Here is a 25,275-nt window from a genome sequence, read left to right as displayed (position 1 = left end):
ATGCTCTAAAAGCAGGGGCATTCTGGAGGTGACTACCTCACTTGCTGTATACTTCGATGGTTGTTAATTCCAGGAATTGCCAGCTAAAGAGGTTTGCTAAACAACTGTTCTGTTTCTCTAATTTTCTCTCATTCTTGTGTTCTCTCACTCTCTTTTCTCCCTACCACTAAACTTCTCCCTCTCAACTTGTGTCAAGACAGACCAGCTTCATATTTAACTTCTCTTCAACCAAACCCATGTTCAGGCATTTTTTATTCTATTTTTGTGATCAGTCTAAGATAAATCTAACTCATCAGAGGCAACACTTATTAGAACAGTGATGTTATTGATGTGTACTTCCATCTTACATTTCTTGAATGATGATACTGTTCAGAAAGATATGTCTGCAACTGAATTCACTTTAGCTAGGATGACCAGACATCATGCGTCCCACTAATTTTCATCAGAATGATGAAATGAACAATATGATTGAAGGTCAAGTGGGCCTAGAATTCATCTGCCTGAGCTGGTGTAAGCACAGCAGTTTGAAAATTGCTTTTGTTTGAAAATTGCTTTCTTTCTGTCTTGGTGTACATGAGTACACTTTTAAGGAATCGTCTTCTTGAATTTGAACATTCATTTGGAAAAATAATGCATGATGTAGACAGTTTTAGCCATAAAATAAGAAAAAAATAAAATTCGGATAGACTGTATTTCATTACTTTTCATTAGATCATCTTTTTAAAATGTCTTAATTATTTAAATAATTATATTAATACAGGAATGCAATCTTTTTTTAAGCAAGTCAGAAAACTAATTCTGCCTGAGGCCACCCTGTAATTAAAGTGAAAGGAGATAGTATCTCCGTTTTTCTGTCTTTACATTTGCCTTTATGTTAGCAATACTAATAAACCTCACATGTTTAGGGTGAAAAATTGATTTGAGCCTTTCTGCATTTACTGCTGTGTTTTTTCTCCCGCCCCCTACCCCTAAGGATTTGTAAGTTTAATTTGCCATCGATTCTTTAATGATTATGGTAGCTACACTAGAGAAACTAGTGTTTATCTTCATCATGCCCTGTGGATAGAACATTAGGTTTATTTTTATACGTAGCTGCTTTTTCATCATTTTGATAACATGGTCTAGCCAGCAGTTGACAACCATCTTACTGTTTTATTGATTTTATATTTTAATCTTGAAAAGTATTTATGAATTCTAAGAATGCACTATATTAAAAATATCTAATCCAAAAGTCATACAATTATTGCTTTAAACCACGTTAAAGTACTGGCTTTAATGTGCTGAACAGATATCAAAGATTAAGTAGCACTTTTAATGATTATTAGTTTGACTCTTTTCAGCCTTCATCTAGTGCTTTATTTGAAGATGTCAATCAGTATTTTGAATACTTCACATGCAGGGTTATAAAAGCCATCTTCTACTTCAGATTCTCATTTTGTAGCGATAAAATAATTATTTATCCTTTCTTTGTGATGATTGTGCTAAGATGATAATACAGTAAAACCTCAAGCACAGAGAAGATGTCTGCCAGCCCTGAACACCAGCACCTGCTCAGGTGGAGGTGACCGGGGAGTGAAGTGGATTGGGAGAGTCCTTGGTTGTAAATAGGCTTAGTCCTGGCTTTCTCCAATGCTGGTTGTTCCAGTAGTGAAGTTGTCTCGTGGACAGGCTCAGGACCTCTGGTTAGCTAGGATGTTGCAGGCAGTGGAACGAGCTGTTGTTCTCTCCTTCCTGGAAGCAGGGTTGTGTTGTTATGGGTTGCTGCAATGGCCTGAGTTTGTTGGCCGCCTGCCAGGAGGAGGTTTTTTCAAGAGAACACCAGCTGAGGTTGTAGTAGGGGGATCTAAGCTTGTCCTAAAATCTCAGGTGGTGGAGGGGGCTATAGAGCTCCCAAGAGTTTATGTCTTTTGTATTGAGCTACCAGGGCTGGTAGAGAGGGTTAGGCAGGTCTGGGCTCAGACTCTCCTAGGGTGAGGCTTGCTGCAGCCACTGTGCAGTGGGGGAGGTGGCAAAAATAAAAATAAAATAAATTAAATAATAAAGTACATAGAATAGGATGGTAAGGTTTATTTTTGCTGATATTTGGTATTACTTTTTAAACTTTTTCAATGTAATTGATTAGCATTCAATTACATTGCAATGTCTTTAAACACAATGAAATGCACAAGACAACCAGAAGTTAAAATTTTTGGGAGTCTAGGAGTACAGCAGGTCCATGGCATTAACGTTAGCTCTATTTGCCAAAATGCTACTTTTCCTGAATTTGGTGTAGGTTGAAGTATAAGATTCTAAAAGGATGTGTGCTTCAGATTACTTATTTTTTTCTCTGTATTATTAATTGATAACATATCTGTCTACATGAGACTAATAGATGTACTATTTTAAGTGTACTTACAGAGTACGTTTAAAAGAAGTCTTTGACTCTTTATCCGGCCTCGATCAGGTACTTAAGTATAACGTGGATATAGAATAAGAATCTCAAATGACCACATTTGTGATATACAGCCTGAGGTTTATTACTGTTCCCTGAGTTTTCTCACAGTGTGTTTAGAATTTTCTGTATCCTGAAGTGTGATGAGAATTACTTAGTCTTTCATGAAATGAATGGAAGCTTAATTGGAAATAAGACCCATGGTCTGCCCAAATAAAACAGATGTGATTCATCATGTAGCTGTGCCTACGTATAAGGAGCCTTTAAGAAATGAGGTGACAAATTAGAGAATCTTGCGAATATCCTTACTTCTGCAACTCCTGCTAAACACTGTTGCCCAATTCTCAAGATGTCTTTGTCTTGTCATCACTCCTATACTTTCTATTCATATATTTTATTCTCAGTCTTAATTTTAAACTTATTTTCCAACAGTCTTTTGTTCCTAGTTGCCTTTCTTGCCTCATTTTGTAAAGCAAATGCAAGTATATAAGTGAAGTCAGAAAGTTAGTACTGATGCTTTCCTTAAAGGATGTAATAGTTTGGGGTTTAGCATAATTTAAATGGACTAAAGGTAAAGCATTTGCATGTTTCTATGAGGAAAGAATTTTCTAAATATACGTGAAGTACTTAAGCTAAATGTAATGTAAACAAATTATAGACTTTTTAATACATGAAAAATAATAGAATGTCTTAATTCTATTAAGCACCGTTTAAAACGGTGCTTTATGTACTTTATTTTTTGTGTGTATGTCATTTTAAAATAATGTATTTATTATAGGAGGTTTGACAGTACTCGAAGTTAAAAAGAGTTTGGTAGTAATTTGTCCAGGTCGCCTTGTCTATTTGAAAGTATTAATCCTACAGTTTTAAAAGGTATTATATACTTTTGGCTTTTTAAATTTCAAGCGAAATGCCTGAAATGCACTTCCAACTAAACAGAAGCGGTAGCAAATTATCAGTAAAGTGAACTGCAGACTTATACACACATTTTTATTCTACAGAACTCTAGAGTAGGTATAGATTACTCAGTCATTTATAACACACACACACACACACGCGCGTGCACACATGCACACACACACTTCTTACTAAGTTTTCCATTTCCTAGCTTGAGATTTTGGAAGCAGTATGATATATGTATTTTTTTTTTTTTTTACCTTTCAGTGTTCTTGTTTCTCAGCCAACTGTTGCCTTTCTTTTGCAATACAGTTACTGTTTATTTCTACTTTTCCTCCCCACCAACTGGACTTGTATGTAAGACCCTATTCGTCATGTTCATTCATATAATATACTAATACTCATCTGCGTGGTTTCCTTTGTCTGGAGTCACTTTTATCTCCAAGTTACACAAGTGTGCTGAGCTTCAGCTTCCCAGATGCCATTAACCACTGACAAGAAAAAGCCTGGCATTTAGTCTTGCATTCAGTACCTTCTAATTCTCTGACATTCTGCAGTAGTTGTGAGAAACGTGGTAGAGTTGGTTCCAGTTGACTTTATTTGCTAACTGTATATTGCAGACAAGTAACTTAAAGATTCTGAACTTGCATCCTCATATGAAAGATAATATATTATGACTTATTTTCCTAATAATAATTAATACATAATACATTAATAGATTAATTCATAGGTAAACTGTGAAGTGCTACATATACGTCACATATTATTTATTTTTACCTTTACAGAAAAGCCTTCCATGGAGCCTTAATCAGGTACACATCACACATACCCTCATTGAATATCTTTACCCAATACTGGAGTTGTGCAACTTCAACAGACCCTTTACAGCCTAGCTCAAGCCTGATCCTCTTCCCACCTTGACTACTTCCTTGTGTCACCAACTAAATCCTTTTTTATTTTTGTCATTCATGTGTAATAAATTATTTACTCCTCTGACATGAAGAGAGTATATTTATTTCACACATATTTGACTTTCCACTGCCTGGCACAGAGCTCTCCATAGATTAGATGTTCAAAAATGTTTATTATTCATGTATTTATAACTCTCCTAAAAACTAAACTTTGCATTCTTGATTTTCACAACACTCTACAACATTATAAAGATTGATTTAAATAGAGACTGATTTTGGGTGATGGATTTTCCTACATGAGCTCTATGACTACAGTCCAATTTGGGTAGACCATGCTATAGTCTATCTCATGTAAAGAGGAAGAATATCTCCTTTACCAATGTGTAGACTGCTGAGTGATTCCTCTGTTACATGCAAAATCCACAATGAGGCTGGCCTTTTCTTGTTGTTTATCTCACAAGGACAGGCAATCTTTAGGCAGAGCAATTTACTTTATAAGCCACGGTTATTCTCTTTATTAAAGACTAGGACAGAGGCCAAGTTCAGTGGCTCACGCTTGTAATCCCAACAGTTTTGGAGGCCAAATCAGGAGGATCTTGAGGCCAGAGGTTCAAGACCATCTTGGGGCAACATAGACAGGCTCTGTATCTACAAAAAAAAAAAAAAAAAAAAGTACAAAGAAAAAGAAAAGAAAGCCAAGTATGGTGGTGCACACCTGTAGTCCTAGCTGCTTAGGAGGCTGAGACACCTCTCAGGCTGATCTCAGCAGCACTGGAGTCAGAGGTTGCAGTAGTTTGGTTTTTCAGAGCACTTTTTCTTTTTACCTGGAAATGAAGACAAAAGAAAGTAGTGTGGCTTAAAGGAAAACCAATTTTGGTTCATAACAAGGAAACCCTTTAGTAGTTTCTGTCCTTCCAAATATAGAAGAAAAGAAGAGAGCCACCTAGGCTGAAGTGTTTCAGAAGAGAAAATAGGTGCTGTGCACTGACAAATTTAGGAAATGTCGGTGTTCTCTTATGTAATACAAAATCCGTGCTTTTGACTTTGTTGAAATATGCACTAACCTAAATTAATTATTTATGAAACATTTTTTACTTTCTAAGAAATTTTATTAATAGTCCATGGAACAGGATTCTCCTAAAATATATTTTGAAACGTTTCTTTGAGAAAAATAACCCTCCTATTAGCAGGCAATGGATCACCATATTAGTAAATATATTACTTGAAAATAAACATTAGCAACATGTGCATATGAACAGCATATATACATAACATACTAGTTTTTAAAATTAAGATCCCTGTGGAAAGGATCTATATCTTGATTGTGGTGGAGTTTGCATGGTTCTATACATTTGTCAAAATTGAACTGCACCCTTAAAATGAGATTATCTTATCATAAATATATTAAATTTCAATAAAGTTCATTAAAATAATCCAAGCCTCTAATTTTTTGCAAATTAGACCTAAGCCAATACTATTTTAATATGAAGCAGTGTGCAAATACAAATACACAATTGGTTCTGTCACTTACCCTGGAGGAATTTCATCAGATGCTATTTGAAGTTGGTGATATTGATATCAATATTAGTAGATATCAGGAAATAGAGCAGGCTTTTTTTTTTTTTTTTTGGACATGGAGTCTTGTTCTGTGCTCTGTCGCCCAGACCGGCGTGAGCAGCGCCATCTTGGCTCCCTGCAAGCTCCGCCCCCCGGGTTCCCGCCATTCTCCTGCCTCAGCCTCCCGAGGAGCTGGGACCACAGGCGCCGCCACCATGCCCGGGTAATTTTTTTTTCTTCTTCTATTTTTAGTAGAAATGGGGTTTCACCATGTTAGCCAGGATGCTCTCGATCTCCTGACCTCGTGATCTGCCCGCCTCGGCCTCTCAAAGTGCTGAGATTACAGACGTGAGTCACTGCGCCCGGCCAAGAGCAGGCATTTTTATAAGCACTCTACACACATCTCACCCAATGATGGGGCTATTCTTCTTCTTCACATTTTACACTTAGAAAGATGAGTCTAAGAGAGTTGAAATTGTTTGATGTAAGTCAAACAATTATCTGAGTGGTGAGCTAGGATTCACAGTGGAACAATTTGAATTTACATTCTATGATTCTAAAACACTGGTTATATTACTTCCATACACTTACACTTACAAGTAAATCATATTTTAGGCATTTAAATGACCCTAAACAGTTTGGTAATCACATATTTTCAGAAAAGTATGTTGCAAATCTTTGTCTTTTCTTATATAGTGTTAGTTTCCTTAATTCAAAGCCATATGTGCATATATTCTTAGTGTTCTAAAAGTAGGTACTCTATGTACACATCCATGGGAAAGGTGTTCATAGGGTATTCAAAGGTGTAGTGCTTTTTCTTGTTGAATTAACTATTTTTAATACTGAGAGAACATACAAATACGGTTATATCACATTTTTCAATAAAATCAATTATCTTATCGTTAATATGTCACAAGGTGTGGTTTTAAATAGGGGTTAGTGTGTTTGCTAATAAGGTTATATCCTAACTTAGGGGACTTTCATATTGAGAGAGGATTCCTAAAGACCGAATATTCAAAGTATTCAGAAATAAATGATCATTTGAACTTTATTAAAATTAAAAATTTCTACTCTGTGAAAGACACTGTCAAGAGAAAAATAAGCCACACACTGGAAGAAAATATTTGCAAAAGACATATCTGATAAAAGACTGTTATTCAAAACATACAATAAAAGTAAACAAAACAAAAGGCCAGGTGCGGTGGCTCACACCTGTAATCCCAGCACTTTGGGAGGCCAAAGCAGGCAGATCCCTTGTGCTCAGGAGTTCAAGGCTAGCATGGGCAGGGCAACATGGTAAAATCCTAGCACTACAAAAAATACAGAAATTTAGCCAGGTGTGGTGGTGCACGTCTGTTGTCCCGGCTAGTTGGCAGGCTGAGTTGGGAGGATTACTTGAGCCTGGGAGGCAGAGGTTGCAGTGAGCCAAGATGGCACCACTATACTCCAATCTGGGTGACAGAGCAAGACACTATCTCAAAATAAATAAATAAATAAATAAAATAAAATTCTTAAACTCCACAGTGAGAAAAAAGACTTAACAAATATCTCACCAAAGATGATAATGAGATGATAAATACGCCACTAAAAAGATGTTTCACATCATGCCAACGAGGATATGTAAATTTAAAACATTATGTACCATTGCATGCCTACTAGAATGGCCAAAACCTAGAACACTGATAACACCAGCTACTAGCAAGGATGTTGAGCAACAAGAAATCTTACTTATTACTAGTGGACAGACAAATGGTATAACCACTCTGAAAGACAATTTGGCAGTTTCTTGCAATAATAAGCATCGTCTTACCATATAATTGAGCAATAACACTATTTATTATTTATCCAGATGTATTTAAAACTTACCTTCACACAAAAACCTGCAAATGGATATTTTCTCCAGCTTTATTCAGAATTGCCAGAGTTTGGAAGAAATCAAGATGTCCTTCAATAGGTAAATGGATAAAGAAACCATGGTACGTCCAGACAATGGAATGTTATTCAGTGCTGAAAGGACATTAGCTATCAAGACATGAAAAGAAAAAACAAGGAGGAAACTTAAATTTATATTAATTACTAAGTGAAAGACATATATAGCCAATTTTAATAAGGCTGTATACTCTATGGTTATGCCTATACAACATTCCAAGAAAGGCAGAACTATGGAGATAACAAAGAGATCAGCAGTTTTTAGGGGTTCGGAAGGAGGAGGGATGAATAGATGAAGCACAAAGGATTTTTAGGGAAGTGAAACTATTCTGTATGATACTATGATGTTTGATATGTGTCACATACATTTGTTCAAACCCATAAAATGCACAATACCAAGAGTAAACCTTAATGTAAACTATGGACTTTGGGTGATAATGGTGTCAATGTAGGTTGATCAATTGTAACAAATGTCACATTCTGGTGGGGGTTGCCAATGGGAGAGGCTATGCAAGGGCAGGGAATGGAATAGTGTCAGGAAATGGAATAGTGTCAGGGAAGGAAGTTAATGAGAAATCTCTGTACCTTCCACTCAATTTTCCTCTAAACCTAAAGCTACTGTAAAAAGTAAAATCTATTAAAAGCAAACGAAAAACTTCAAAGTACTGAAGTGATATGTGTACAGTAGCTAATAATGCAATTCCCATTTCTGATTTGTGGGTACTACCTTAAAAATCATATTATGTTTTCAGCTACGTACTACATAAATTCACAGAACTAGTCCTAGATCATGAAAATTTATTTGAGGAATATTAATCATAATACCTTACACATATTTGAAATAATATCTGCCTGTTGAATAACATAACTTGGGGGGATTCAACCAATTATAATAAGTGTTTGTACTTTCAGGTTTATTTTCTTATGTGCATGTTTGATTAGACTCTTTATCAATAGCTGCCTGCTACAAACAAGCTGTATATAGCTATTAATAAATGACAGTTAAAATGTAATTAGCCACAGATACAAAAATATCATTTAACAAATATAATCCTTCTAAATTTTTAAGTAATAAAGTTCTAAATAGCCTTGAGATTCATATATGTTTTTATTTACGTCAAGAGCTAAGATACAACTGCTTATACACATTTAAGAAATCAGAGGTCTAGGCCGGGTGCGGTGGCTCAAGCCTGTAATCCCAGCACTTTGCGAGGCCAAGACGGGTGGATCATGAGGTCAGCAGATCGAGACCACCCGGCGAACACGGTGAAACCCCGTCTCTACTAAAAAAATACAAAAAATGAGCCGGGCGAGGTGGCGGCGCCTGTGGTCCCAGCTCCTGGGGAGGCGGAGGCAGGAGAATGGCGGGAACCCGGGGGGCGGAGCTTGCAGGGAGCCAAGATGGCGCCACTCACCCCGGCCTGGGCCACAGAGCCAGACTCCATCTCAAAAAAAAAAAAAAAAAAAAAGAAGAAATCAGAGGTCTAGGGTTTATTCCAAACAGGACTCTATGTCTAGGACACTCAGTAATCAATTAGAGAGAAGAGGAACCTGAGAAACTCCTTAGGCAAGCAGAAACCAAGAAGATAGGGCAACTATTCTATCAAAAGCCAGCCAAGCAGAAATGACCAGTACACAGTATACTTACACATTTTCTCTGGAGGAACAAATCATTTACACCTCGCTGAGAAATGTGATCATAAGCCATAACATTCAGTGGATAACCCTGTAAAAGTACTTTTGGACAAACTAATAACCGCATAGTTTAGATTAAAGAGTAAAAATATTAATCTAGGTTTATAATGTAGTTGTATAATATCAGCGATGAATGATATGCTAGGATAAGGAGAGTTCCTAGAACATTAACCCCAAGACAAAGAAGTCAAGGAATAAATATGAAACTACAGTAACCAAGTATATATTTTGAGGCAAGATTCTAGCTCACATCAAAGTTGCTTACACAGAATGTTAGAGAGAGGAAATAATCTCCAAATATCTAAAGTAAAGTCAGGTGATTGTAGCTGTCTGGCAAGAGGATTAGACAGCTTTGCTAGGGGAAAACTTAGCAATTAACTCTGCATTGATAAGTCATAAAATAAGGACAGCTCAACTCAAATAGACAAATTAAAATAGCTATGTCCAGTTAACCTACAATAATAAATTGGTAACCTTTTTTCAATTTGTTATTCTGAGTGTCACAAAAATAACTATTAGTACTTCGTAGGGCTGGACAAATTGCTTTTTATATAGTTCTAGATTTGTTTATCTATTTTTGACTAAATAGTAAAAATATTACTAAAAGATTAAGTCTTTCCACGTCTCAACTCTCAAATCTAAAATTTGCCAAGTGCTGCCAAGTATACTTGTATATTCCTACCAGAGTTATCTTCTAAATTATTTAGATCATTTTATAATCTATTATTAAAATCTGCGGTGGCTCCTCATTACCTACATTACTTGCCCTATTTAAGTTCCCTATCACATTACATTCTGGCAAACCCCATCATCCAGCCAAAAAACGACTGTCCTTATAGTAGCCTAAATACATCTTTATATCATGGGAATATATCTATATCTACCTATCTACCTGTCATCTATCTACCTATGATAAAATTTATATATAAATAAATGTACCATGAAATTTATGTATCTACATACCATCTTACTTTGAAAATTTGGTTCTATTGTTGTTTCTAAATAGTATTGTTTTATTTTCCACTTACTGGATATTATCTTATATCTCACAATGCCGCTTCTTCCCTGTAAGCTTGGTCCAGTCTCCCTGGCAAAATTAATTAACCAGTTATTTGCATATATTTTTGTAGCTTTATGCTGTCATTTGTTATTATCTCTTAAAAAGTCCCCAAATATTATAAGCTTTGTTTTTTACGAGGATACTATCTTATGTTTCTCTGTCGTATTCAGAATAGACCACTTAGTAATTTTTAACATCTGTTTGTGAATTCACAAAATTAAAGTGGCCTCAAGTTGTTTATGCACCTGAGTGAAGAGCAAGATTTTTTTCTGCTATATCCCCAAAGCAGCATAGTGCTTGACTCATTATAAATTGGTTGTAAATATTTGTTTAATGAATGATTAACTTCAGTGTTTTCTAAATGTGATGAGAGTGTTCCAACTAAATTGGTGGGGAATCAAAGTAAAAATCACTTATCTGGCATTCTCTAAAAAACAGAGAAAACCAAGGAATCATTTATGATTAACATGTAACTTAAAAATGAGTTTTCAAAATTAATAACTACCACATTTGTTTGAAATGTTAATCATGAAATATATTCTGTACAATTCATTTTAGTAATGTAATAATTTTAATTATGTTTCATTTCAAAAAATGACATTTCAAATCTATTTGAACTGCAATATTTCACAAAATAATTATCTCTCAACATAGCTAACCATTACAAAATAATAATTTTGTTTTTTTTAATCTCCCCAGATAACACATATCTATCACTGGCTGGGTGTAATGCAAGGAAGGGACAAAAATGAAATGGAAACATGTTCCTTTTTTGGTCACAATATCACTCCTCAGCTTATCCCCGAATCACCTATTTCTGTCCCAGCTTATTCCAGGTAAGTGCTGTGCGTTTGTTTTGTCAATACTTAACCAGTAGTCCTTCTTTGCTTTAAATTCACTTTTTTATTGTGTGTATTGCAAATCAAATTTGTTCACTTTCTTTGGAACTTGCAAGTCTGTGTGAATGTCTTCTTGAGTATGAGTGCTGATCAATTTCAGGGGTCAAATTATTATTCTTGAATAGAGAGCACTTTATTAATTCCCAAGAGAAACAGAACATTGAGAAAAAGTCACTGTGCTGAAACGTGTAAGGAGTGTCATATTAACTAAGTGAATTAGAGTGGCAGAAGAAAAATTACAGTAGGGAAAGGATGTGTAACACAAAAAGGACACCTACGCCACAGTGCATGCCAGTACCATAGGAAAGGAACATCAAAAAATTGAAACATTGAAAACTGACATTTCTTAGAGTAGTAACATGTTAATTAACAGGCTGAAAAAGGTGAGAATAAAAATACAACATGCTGCTGTGTTGCTACCATAGTTACCACTGTTTTGGGTGAAGTTAGAAACCTATTTCCTTGAAGTCATAATTTTATTAATGGTATAGAATAGCATTTCTTTAAAATGCTTTACTGTTACTGTTTTAATAAGAATTAGTTAGGTCCAGTGTATGCTAGTGGAAAATACAAAACTATGTCGATGTACTAATCCAAATATAATTTTAAGTTTCCTCTTAGATAAGACAGAAAAAAATGAAGTTAATTTGAATACATCTAATATGTCTTAATTTAGCCAAGTTATTCATAAAGAATAACATACCATGTTTTGTTAGATCATACTATGAAACTTTGTTTTTATTTATTTTATGGTTATATTTATTTTGATATTCAGCAACTATATGTAGCTTATCATGTTCATCCACACAAAATCAAAAATTTCAAAAAATCCTGGGGCTTCAATTTTTCCCTGTGCTGGGTTAAGATTGACATTTTCACCTCGAAGATAAGGGAGTTGTAAACAAAAAAAAATGATTTATATATCTGTTAAAAACATTTTCATATGATTGAAGGATACAGAAATTTTAAGTCCGTTGTAAGAAAATACATTTAATGATTTGTATCAAATTAGGTTAGCCCACTAAAATTACTATGTATTTTTATTTTTAGTCTGTTCCCACATTCCCTTCTCTTGCCATGACTCTGTTGAGTATTAAGAGTAGTGTATGAATCAAAGAAAACATCATATATTTCTTAAATATGTGGAAAATGCAAATATAGGTACAAATTAATTCACTGTTTTGTAAATTGTCAGAATAAAGAGGATACTTATATGAAAGTGTTTTTAAAACTACAGCTATAGGTAGACACAGATACAGATACAGCTTAGGTATAATGCCCCTTAAACTGTATGGCCAACTAATAATTCCTACAGGTCAATAAATTTGGTCCATGATGTAGTTATTGAGCAGGATATCAAAATTCAAAATTGTTATGTGAGGTTTGAACCACCTGTATCTATCTAGTGGAAGAAGGAATGCATCTATGAATATATATGGTGGGAACGTACAAGGTTTATCTAGGGAATAAAAAATATTATCTTTTTATTCAAAAGGATATTGCATAATTTAGAACACTTAGATGCAAAAGCTGTCAAACCTCTGTGATTACTATTTTACATGCAAATACTTCCAAATCTACAGTATATGACTTCATTGCCTAATTTAATATGTAGATTGGTTACAAAGGTGATAGTTTGGTTATCAGTTAGTTAAAAATATATACCACACAGTTGATTACTCAGGGCCCATTTCGAGCCAACACTTTCTTAAAAAGAAATAAGGGTAACCTCAAATGGTATGCATACAGTTAGATGCCTTTTTTTTCAGGACTACAGAGTTCAAGAAACATTTCAAAGTAATTTACCCGTCAAAAGAAATATGCGTTAGCTTTTCAGAAAGGACACCCGCAGAGTAGAAGTCATTTTCATAACTACCTCCATCTAGGAGCACTGGCTTCAGGCTAAGGAGAAAATCTACGGAAAACACTCACTGGCCTTAGAGTGTCCCTGCCTTTCATTAATCTCAGAATGAAGAGAAGTCTTGATTCTTCTAATTGTTTTTCTAGCTTTCATATGTTCATTAGCAAACTTGGATCTGGATTGAATTGAGCATGTCTCCGAGGAAGCAAAAACTGGATTAGCTTTGAAGGCAAAATATTAGTGTCTTTTAAAAAAGAAAAAGCAAAAACAGACAAAAACGTAATTTCTTATTCAGCTGATTTATTTCCACTCTTTCTCTTAAGAAAAAAAAATTCTCCTTCATCAGAAATGTATTTCTAATAATAAACAATCAGATAAAGATATCAGACAAGTGAAAAAAATGTAACATGCTTCTAAAAAAAATAAGGAGACTTTTATATTCTGTAGTACTTGACTCAGTGAGTTATCATCAGCCAAGGTGTCTGCAGGAACAAGATTTCTCAGGGTACAAAAGAAAAGAGCAATTAAAACATTGGCACAATGTAGGTTATTTATTACCACAACAATAAAGGGTTTTTCACTTCAAGCTGTGGCTAGATAACTTGATGTAAGTACATATTAAAATATTTGAATGTAATGTCTGGAATTGATGGATTGCCCAGCTCAATTTTTTTTTCTTATTTGATTTTGTCTCCCTGTATAATACATTTTTAAAACTGCTGTTATGTTTCATAACATTGCATGTGAAATGGTTGGTATATGAGAAGGCAAACAAATTACTTGTATATAGTAAATCAAGAAATACTCTTATTGTTGGAAATAAATTGGTTTAGAGAAAAGGAATAATTAATAAATGGATTCTAAGAATAACCAGGCTTTGTCAGCCATTTGAATTGCTGCTTTCATTGCATGTTGAGCCCATTAAAACCCACCTCCTTTTTATTAAAACCACTGGTAGATGTTTTTCATGTTAATTTACTTCATCTCTAATTCACAAATGAAATAAATATTAAACCATGTGAGGTTATCTCTCGAGGTATGCTGAATCTGGACTATGCCATGTCTTGACTTAATTTCTGCTAGGAAAGAAATCTGACAGATGCCAATCTTTACATTTTAAGCATCTACCTTTTATTGCCACGGATGTCAGGAAGACAATGAAAAGCAAATGTTAAATGATATGTTATTAAAGCATATATTTCACATATAGTGGAATTAATTTAAAAATTTAAAAACCTCTATGGTAAAAAAAAATAAAGTTGAATTCTAGACTTATATTGCAATATTTTAAATGAAAATGCCTGAAGAAATACCCACCAGGTTGTATTTCTATTTGAATAAATAAGATAGGCTACCTTAAAGTTAAGCATGATTTATTTTTTCCTTTCCATTCTCTAAATGTGCAGCAGTGTTGTCCTTCATTAAAGACGCAGGTGCTGACTGGGTTATTTCCTTGTCCCTGACTCATGTCAACAGCCTTGAGTATGAAATTTTCTGAAATGATTTACTGCTTATCTGCCCCACCCATCCATTGACCACCACTTCCGTATCTTGTGGTTATACCCCACAAAAGATAATTGAAAAGAGCCGTTAACCGGGTCTGAATCATCCATAAATAAATTACAAATTGTGAAAAAAAAGTCCTCATGCAAAATTTTAGAAATTACAATGAATATATACATACAACCCCATACATTTCTAAGTTTTTTGTTTTAGTTTTCATGTGCTCAATACATTTTCCATAGACTTGAGGATTTATTTCAGACTTTTAAAAATCTCCTTTGCAACGTGAAAACAAATTGAAAGTAAATAAATTCCAGAAGTCTAACTATGACAGAATCTTTAGGAATTTCTTTTGGGATACTTTATTTAACAAGTAATGTTGCATGCATGCTTCTTACAAAGTTTATGATCCACAGGTATGTTTTTTTCCAATATTTGTGGTTAGTTTCTATGGCAAAGAAATATATATTAGGAAAATATATGTCATTTAAAACCTATAGAGATTGCTTATTCATAGGCAACAGTTTAATTTTTTAACTGCACTATTTAGAAAGTAGTCAATTATTTTGAAAAACATAAAAAGTTACCATTATAATATCATATTTAGGTATAAAAGTACTTAAACACACTTAACTCTTAAATTATGCATTGATGGAGGTATTATACACAGAAGTAATTTGATTTTACATGCTACTTGACAAATTTGTCTGACTAGAGAGTTTTCTCTCAACATGTTTTCCATGAATTGTTTTTTCAGAAGCACCTGAGATGCTTCTTAAAATTAAAGATTCCTAGGACCCACGGCAGAATCACTGAAATAAAGAGCTTGGGCAGCTTTACAAGTATCTACAAATTATCTAATGGGCAGAAAATTTGAGAACCTCTGCTTTAGACATTTGAGTTGATTTTATTTTAATGTTGAGTACACTTAAAGAATGTGTATTCTCTGAGGACAGATTTCCATGAAAAAGGGAAAAAGTTATCTGGAGATGTTTGTTTTCTATATTGCAAGGATTTGGAGGAGCAGATTTGATGCCACTACCAGTTTCTTTCGCTTTGGTTTTGCTCATGATTCTTGTTATTTTCATCTCTTAATAAATGTTTCTGTATTGAAAAACATAATATATCCTCTTGGATGAAAGGCATTAGCTCAATACCCAAAGCCGCTGAACTAATAAGCAGATCAGTGAATATTAAATTATATTATTGAAAATGACTTTACAAAATTCAAAGTTAAGTTTCCCTAGTGGGTACAATTGCCCCTAAATTTTGTCCAAGCCTGAGTAAAATCTGAATGCAGATATTAAGTAGCTGGAAATGTATAATAAATTAGAATAATATGTTAATGACGCAAATGTTCTCTAGAAAGAAACTAATAACCATGGCTGTATTATGACTTACAGAAGCCTTAGACAATTTCGCCTTTATGGGCCCCTTTTTCCATAAAATCGTCTTAAAAGTATGTCAATATCAACATGACTGATGCCCGAACGTGATGCCTAAAAACAAGTCACTACAAATTAAATGCAGCAAAAACTTACCTTTACACATTATATAAACCTCATAGAAGAAAACCATAACATAAGAGAAATCAAATATTCTCTGAGTGTTACTTTTTATAGTATAATTTTAACAACAGTAATACGTCTCTTGCTGATGACTCACTTGATACTGACTTGCTGTGTTTCCTGTCCCCCATTATTCTGCAAAGTTAAATGAGCTAGTGCCAGGTGTGGGCTAATGGATCCCGTGAAGGAGATCTTCTGCTTGTGGTGCTTCGTGAAGGCTGCAGAGGGCTCATCCCTAATCACATTCCCCACATCCCTAATCACATTGCGTTTGTCTGTTTTTTTTTTTTTTTTGGTGTGTGTGTGTGTGTGTATGCACATACATATACACATACACACACGCACACACACACCCTCACCCACCTACAAATCATGGAGGTCTCTTGTTACATACTCAGGACATTTATCTACTGTTAGACTCCTGTGATTTGATGAATTTATTTATTTTCCTCCCACTCTGCTCATTGATTTAGTAATCGAGCATAATGTCAATCATTTTTGAAAGACCTGAGCAAGCACTTTCCTCCTTGGTTTGTTTTTTTGTTTGTTTGCTTTGAGAAACTAAAACTCCCCCCAAAGGTGAGAAATGGAAGTCAGTTAGTCCCCATTTGTGTTCTGCACAAAACTGCTCCACAGTACTTTAGGGATCTGTCCAGGTAAAAGTATGTATGTGTGTGTGTGTATCTATCTATCTATCTATCTATCTATCTATCTATCTATCTATCTATCTATCTATCTATCTAATGTACCTATGTAATATATGCATGTATATCTATCAATATATACATTTATATAATATATGTATACATACAGATAAAATAAGTTCATCTTGACTCAGACTATCCATTCTTTCACCTATGTGAAATAATGATACAGACAGTATTTGTGTGAAGGCCAAGTTGAGATCTTATTTGAATTGATTTCTAAATTGTTAGCAATAAATTTTTAAATATATGGGTTTGTAAAAAATGACAGAATGTTTTATCTTTTCAGTTACTTTTTCCTTTGTTTTGGTTTGGGTTCTGTTATATTCAGCTTGAGTGAGGAAACACTATACCTTGGCAATATCTAGAGTCAATAGAAATGTTCTTCAGATAAGGTAATGCTCTGCTCCAAAAGGTGCATTCTGTTTTAAATTTACATTTTATATGATGCCCAGCTATGTGCACATACAATTCACAGTTGTTAAAATTACTTGCATAATTCATCATTGTGGTCATTATTTTGCTTAGGACAAGAGTACTCTCATCCATCATTTGTATTTCCTATGCTAATGTGGGTATCTTTAAAAAAAAAAAGACTAGTAGATCAATGATACCAAATGTCTCTTAATTTATGCTACATTTTGTTTAAATCAGTATTACAATTATATTACAGCTTCTTGGGTATTCAAGAAAGATTCAAGATCTTTTCCAAATGTGTACATTTATATATGGTTTCTTTATGATCTCATCATTTTCTTCTTCCTTAGGAAGAAATATCTTTAAGGTATTTCTCCAGAATTCATGAATAAATGAGCAGAGATTATATTTATCTGCTGCACTGTAGCCCTTCATTAAAACTCAATTTCATGGGAAAAAAACCCACCATAATTCGTAGTTTATATGAACCGAATGTCCACCTTTAGACACATTTCCTCAAATTTAAATATTGGAGGTTAATCATTATGGCATATGTGAGAGTCGTTGTTCTCACATTCTTTTTCCCATTGAGAATAGACATGATGTCAACAGAGTAATTAATTCAAACTTAACAGCTAAATAATAAACTTAATGGCTATTAACTAAAAAATTAATCATTAATATAAAGAAAAACCCTGTGTTCAGAATAGGAACACCATGTTAATTAGAATGATCACTATCCATAAGTATTTCATAGAGGGAAGACATACATGTTAGCAAGGATGAGGTCTTGTCTTAGATGTTCATAGGACTTTTTGCCAAATGTGCACTAGAGCCCAGAGTAAAAACTTGAGGAGGGCATGAAAGACTTCACAGATCTTGTAAACAAGCAGAAAATAAACCACTGAAACACTCATATTTATTAGGTCCCTAATAAATAGCTTGCTGTTTATTACACTATAGCTTTAGGAGTTTCTCAAGGTTGAAAAGGGGTGAGTAGGAAAGAGAGCCCCAGGCTCGTGCCAAGGTGCAGAGCTAAGTGCGTAAGATGAGCACGTATTTGGTTTGGTAGAAAGTAAAGATATATATTGAAAAATGTTTGGAAATAGTCTCAGAAAGAGACAAAGCTCAAATCTAGAGGAGCCTTATCTGTACTTGGCTGGGCAGCTTTATCTGTAAACTCTGGACAATAGGAAGGAATGAGAGAGTTTAAAGGAGAGTAACCTAGTAAGATTATATTGGAAAATAGTGATTCAAGTAGAAAAGCGGTCAATTCAGTTTATCTATGCTGATTTATTAATTTGACAAATGTTTATTCAGGATTGCCTGTTGAAGTTTCTCTTGTAAATTTGGAGACGTGTTAATGAGAGCGTCTCTCTTGGTGTCGTCTTTTGTTTTCCTTCTCTGTGGGTGAAAACGATTAAAAAGCAAATTACATATCAAATTGTCTAATTACAATAAATTTTTATTATAATAGAAAATAGAAAAAGAAACTTCTGGAGTTATTCAGATAGGGTCTTGATGTCTGAAAGAGTAAGGGGGAGCTAAAAATTATTCACTGAATGTTTGTTGATGGATGAATATATAAGAAGAGGTTGCATAAAAATATATGGCAACATTTGAATAGGACCATAGAGACGAAAAAGGAGTAACAGGATCTAAATATCATAGATGATAAATTATATTAGATTCTAAATATATAGAAAATATATGAGCATAATAGTTATAGGACTTCCATTTGGTCTTAAAACTAGTATTTGGTTTACATTTCTTGATTAACTTAAATTCCTAATAAACTGAAAATGCTACTTAAACTTGCCATACACAGATAGATATATATGTATGCAAATTTATATATTCTTCACTTTGTTCCTTGTATAGATATTAACACTGGTAGAATATTCTAGACAATTAACCAAGTTAAAAGTAACACTCATAAGAATAATACTATAACCAAACTGGAATAAATGACTACAAACATATTTGTTATATATATATATATGATTTGTTCTTTTCATGTAAATATGTTTCTTAAGATTTGTACCCTATATTTGTTTATTGAAACAGTAATTTTTTGAAAGTTCTTTGATTCTATATGTTTCTTGAGTTTTACTTAAATGTGTACATATATGTGTGTGTTTATATGTATAAATTTATGTGTGGTCTTACAAATGATTGGAAATTCTATCAGTAGAAGTGGCAAGCCTTGAGAGAGAACAAATACTTAAGGGAAAAAATAGTGTGTTCGTTACTTTCTAGAGACTATCAATCAGTTGAAGATGAGATCTTAATAACTAGAGAAATTGCCAGCTGTACTTCAGTACTGTGTCTCTTTATGAGCCTTGGTCTTCTAGTGTGAAGCTTTATTTAATTGTTTAAGTAGATGGAAGCAAACTAACAGACGCGTCAGCCACAAGACACTCAATGAAGAAACTTGTATTTGTAATCTAGCCGTAGGGGCCAGGACTATTCTACTTTGATGATATGGCCTTTGTGATGAAACTGGGTAGAAAAACCCCACGTGCCACACGGTCCACCTAATTAAGTCATCAGAATGCATTGCAGCAAACAGAGGGCCTCATATGGACGGGTATCAGTAATTTTTTTCCTCTATTGCTTGGTTAATAGAAAGAGACGTTAACCTAAATTATGACTGATTGAGGCTATATGGTACAGCTGTTGTAATTGTGCCTGAGGGTAGAGAAAGCCTTGGTTTAAAAGAAAAGAAAAAAAAACAAAAACAAGACAAAAACAAAAACAAAAAAAACCTCTATTTGCCAGAGACACTGTCATTACTTCATTCAACTATTTTTTCTAGATTTCCTAGTGAGCTTTCATTTATTCTGCTTTCTCTCATTGCTTGTGTTTTTCCTCTTGCCACATGCATGTATCCTTTGTTATATAAACAAACAAAACTGTGCCATGATTTCACATGGAAGAATTGCTTTGAAAAAGATTTCCGTTATGGAATCAATAATTCATAAATAAAATGAGTATTCTTTACTATTAAAATGAGACATATATATTAAAAACTTGAGAAGAAGTTGAATACATGGGCCTTGAAAATATAAAAACGTATTGTAACTGGCCTTCTCCCCAAGAGAGTATCCACTGCAAATTTTGAAGGATGTGGCCACATACATATAGTGACACATACTTATATAAATATAGAGTCACAATATATGGCTGTGTGGATGTACATATACATAAAATATGAGTGAATGTATTTAAATTCATTTATGTATAAAACTGTTTTCATTTTAAATTCTTTATATACATCTAGTTAATGTGCACAAGCTGATATAAAGTAACACATTTTTATCTTAAGAGGATAAGATTTATGATTATTTTATTTTTTTGTTTGTTTGTTTATTTATTTACTTATTGAGACAGAGTCATGCTCTGTTGCCCAGGCTGGAGTGCAGTGTCGTGATCTTGGCTCACTGCAACCTTTGCCTCCTGGGTTCAAGGGTCCAAGTGATTCTCCTGCCTCCGCCTCCTGAGTTGCTGGAATTGGAGACGTGCACCACCATGCCCGGCTAGTTTGTTTTTAGTAGAGAAAGAGTTTCACCATGTGGGTCAGGCTGGACTCAAAATCCTGGCCTCATGTGATCTGCCCACTTAGGCCTCTCAAAGTGCTGGGATTGCAGGCATGAGCCACTGAGCCGGGCTAGGATAAGATTTATTATGACATGACATTTTTTCCATCAGTGTTAATAGTCATTCTCCAAATTACCAGGTTACTAGGACGATGTATCTACACAGATGACTGAATCCCTTGTATATGAAAATAACTCTTTAGAGTATATAATATAATTTCTCATTTTTCCATCTAAATGGCCTTTGAACTTTATTTTAATGTTTTATCTTGTTTAAGTTCTTAGCTTGACATTCAACTCAAGCAGAGGCATACAAGCATAGCATCTCTAATACAATAAACCGGAATTAGGAGCTAAGTCATCCCCTGTGTTGCTGCTCTTGTCCATGAGGTATCATGGCTCACTGGAGTCACAGGTTTTCCTCATAACTTTATGACTCTAATCACTTTTTTCCTATCTCTTTCACTACACATTTTATTTCTTTTCTTGCCTTTCTTTTCTAATATGTTGAGAAATTCTGGCTTCTAGATAGTTACTGTATACAAAGTTGTGTTACTTCTCTTTAATGATTTATGTAGGTGATTTCATGTTCTTTTAATAAACTGAATACAAGACAAGGATTCTAAGATGCATCATTATGTATGGCCAGGAAAAGAATATAACTACCAATTAACCCATGACACCACAAGTTAAGGATACTTCTATGCAATACATTAGTTGGACCACTCTCTCATTGCTTTGAAGTTTCTTTCATCCTTTCCAAAAGAGTTGGCAATTACTCTTGCATCTAGTTTGGTAAATGACAAACAACTCTTTTGAAATTTCTCAGGAAATAGACACTTCCTTCTACCTAAGGGTGTCTTCTTTTCTTAAGTAGCATAATTTCTGCTTCACAAGAACCTATAAGTCTGTGACCATCCCTTGAACAATAAATATTTCCTTCACAAATGTCAAATTTAAGCCTGAAATTTTGTTTCTAAGTTTCAAATAACAATAACATTTACTGACAATTTTCAATTATACTGGAATTATGGAATACATTTTAAATGACAATTGAACTCAACTTGTGTGTTCCTAATAATGCACGTAACTCAACTGAAATGACAATACGAACAGTCATGACCAAGTTATCACATCACAGTCAATGCCAATCACATCAGAATTGCTGCCTGGCCTATAGTGATTGCAAGATGCCATCTACTATAAGACTTCAGGGTAAAAATGTTTTTTAAGGAAGGGTCTTTGTATTGATAAAATACAATAGAGGGAAATTGAGCTGACATAATCCTCAAGCTCCTGAAAGCTATTAAACATAAGTGTACAAATGTTCACTGGCAACTAGTCCTTAAGAGATTGTTATTTTAAAGCCACAAATGTGGCAAACATAATGAAAAATGTAGTATAGTAATACAAATGTGGTTAAAATTCATCCATTTACAAGCTCACTTTTTTCTTCCAAATGGAAGTTTCTTTCTCGGGTTTAGAAACCTGTTCATTAGAAAACCAAGCAAATTCTCTTAAAATCTTACCATCATGACAGTTGAAATTTTTTAGTATGCACCGAGATGAAATGCATAGTATGATTATTAGGCAGCTGTGTAATTTCTTTTTCGCAGGCATTCTGGGTAGAAAAAAGTAGCTCCAGTAGACACTGTGCTGTTGTTTCACCACAAGTTTGCTGGATCTAAAAAATGTTAATTGAATAACAACAACTGACTTTATTATACTTTCAAAAGTTTACTGAAACATAATTATATACAGACAGGAGCATTTCTCAAGTAGTGCTGAGCATTTTCCAATTAAATGGTGAATATAATACAAATTGACCAATACTAATAAGTAGGCAATATTACCCCTTAATCAACCAGCAGCTGACTAATATATTGGTTATATTCACTGAATCAGTTTTGCTGAAACTTGTTTCATTGAATCTTATTTTTGGCATTATACACTTACAACTATAGTTTTATTGTATTTTTCCACCAAAAATCTTTTATTGTAATACTAAGTTTAGCTTTATAAGACGGTCAAACTGTTTATGTATGATTTTCCATACCTTCAAGTAATGTATCAAAGTTCCTGTTGCTCTATATGTTTCTGAGAAATTGGTGTTGTCAGTGTTTGGGATTTTAGCTGTCTAATAGATGTGTAAGTAGTATCTCGTGATTTAAATTTTTAATTCCTGAATAGCATATGATCTTGTTAAGCGTATGTGTCATCTGTATTGGTTCTTTGGTGAGGTATTTATTTGTTCAGACTTTTTGCCCACTTTTTGGGGGGTTGGTTGTCTACTTATTGTTGAGTTTTGAGAGTTCTTTGTTTTTTTTTTAAGACAGAGTCTCCCTCTGTCTTCCAGGCTGGAGGGCAGTGGTGCGATCTCGGCTCACTGCAACCTCTGCCTCCCAGGTTCAAGCGATTCTCCTGCATCAGCCTCCTGAGTAGCTGGGATTGTAGGCGCTCACAACCACACCCAGCTGATTATATAGTAAAGACGGGATTTCATCATGTTGGTCAGGCTGGTCTCAAATTCTTGACCTCAAGTGACCTGCCCACCTTGGCCTCCCATAGTGCTGGGATTACAGGTGTGAGCCACCACGCCCGGTCAGTTCTTTGTAAATTTTGAATTCAAATCCTTTATCAAATACCTATTTAGCAAATATTTTCTTCCAGTATTTAGCTTATATCTTTATCCTTCTTACATTGTCTTTTGGAGGGTGGAAGATTTTTCATTTCAGTGAAGTCCAATTTATCAATTTTGGTTTTGGTGTTATACCGAAAAACACATCGCCAAACCCAAAGTCACTTAGGTTTCTTCCCTAGAATTTTAAATACTTAATATTTTATCTTTTTACATAATATAGTTTGCATAAAACATAAACATGTAGAATAAAAGCCCCCTTGTAATGTCTTCAGTGAAAATAAATGATGCTAACAAGAATATCTTCTGTGTCACTGATGTATGGAATGATAATCAAATGTGAAAATAGTAATATTCCTATTATTTTTGTCAACATTACAAATAACATTGTTTTTTGTTTTCCATGTTAATTGGAAACGCTGTGTTGTGTAATCACAAAATTAAGTCTTTAAGTCTTAAAATATTAAATATAGTTAAAACAGGACAAACAAAAATTAAGATTGAAAATGTAGACCAGAGATAATTTATATAAAAGAAAAGATGTTTAAGAAACGAGGAATTTGATGAAGATAGGTGGACCAATTCAGAAATGTTATTAGTATAGATGGAACAAGTTGATGTTGGCCAAATTTTTAATGTTCTCTGGATGTTCACAGAAGCAGCTCTACAAACTATAGCATCATCTGGAAGCGATTTATAATGACCATAGGGCAGATGATTTATTCAAGTTTCAACCACAAGGTTTAGAATTAATCTTTTTCTCAATTCATTTTCTATTTGTACCCAGCTATCTCTTTTGAAGACAAACTACCTTTTTTCACCATTTCATTTTTGTAAGCTTTCACCAAGTGTGTATATAATCATCCATTTTAACAGATTACTTTATTTATAGCAAATAAACTGGGCACTGTTAACCAAAAACATTGGTTTTAGTGTCATCCTTCTACCAGCTGTGTGAAATGTTTAAACTTGGGACACTCGCGATGATTTTTTTTTTCTTTGTTTTGTTTTCTTAAAGTAGAGAGTATTTACTTTGTGGTGTGGTTGTACCATTTAAATAAAGATTGTAAAGTATCTAATACAATGCCTTATATATTGAAGGCAATGAATAGAGAGTAGCTATTATTACTTTTAAAACATATATACTGGTAAGATTTTGGAAATATGGAGAGGATTGGAAATTGTAGATGGATGAAAGATTGATGAAAGATTATCTGGTCATTTTGAGCCTTGATGATGATGATGATGATGATGTCAATGACTGAAAATAGAATGTTTGGAAAGGAGAATTGCTCCAGATTCATGGAGGAGTTAAAATAAAAAACACCATGACATGCAAGAGATAAATTTTAATATGGTTAATGCATATAAATATAGTTAACTTCTTCAGGATAGTGGGTGTTAAAGACCTAATTGAATGTGTTGGTCTTTAACCCCTTTCAAATGTCTCAGCAGACTTTTCAATGTATAATGTCAGACGATACAATATTTAGTGACCACAAAATTGTAAGCTATATAGAGAAGTCATAATTTGTTATGACAAACAGATGTGATATAACTTCACATCAAATTCAAAGAAAATAACTCAAATTCAACAGAATATGTA

At 34.0% G+C, this 25,275-nt stretch overlaps 1 protein-coding gene across 1 annotated transcript in view; it reads left to right on the top strand.

Annotated features, from left to right (window-relative positions):
* The window catches only part of ROBO1 (roundabout guidance receptor 1), a 1,191,260-nt gene that overhangs the window by 176,606 nt on the left and 989,379 nt on the right, over positions 1 to 25,275 (top strand). The window contains exon 2 of the mRNA XM_030939682.1: positions 11,180 to 11,316. Coding sequence (XP_030795542.1) covers positions 11,229 to 11,316 — 88 coding nt within the window. The 5' untranslated portion in view covers positions 11,180 to 11,228. The remainder of the gene's footprint in view (positions 1 to 11,179; positions 11,317 to 25,275) is intronic.

The sequence above is a fragment of the Rhinopithecus roxellana genome, chromosome 1 (assembly GCF_007565055.1).
Source record: "Rhinopithecus roxellana isolate Shanxi Qingling chromosome 1, ASM756505v1, whole genome shotgun sequence".
In the NCBI taxonomy this organism is placed as follows: Eukaryota; Metazoa; Chordata; class Mammalia; order Primates; family Cercopithecidae; genus Rhinopithecus; species Rhinopithecus roxellana.
The sequence above is the reverse complement of the archived record's forward strand: the minus strand, read 5'-3'. Positions and strand labels throughout refer to the sequence as shown.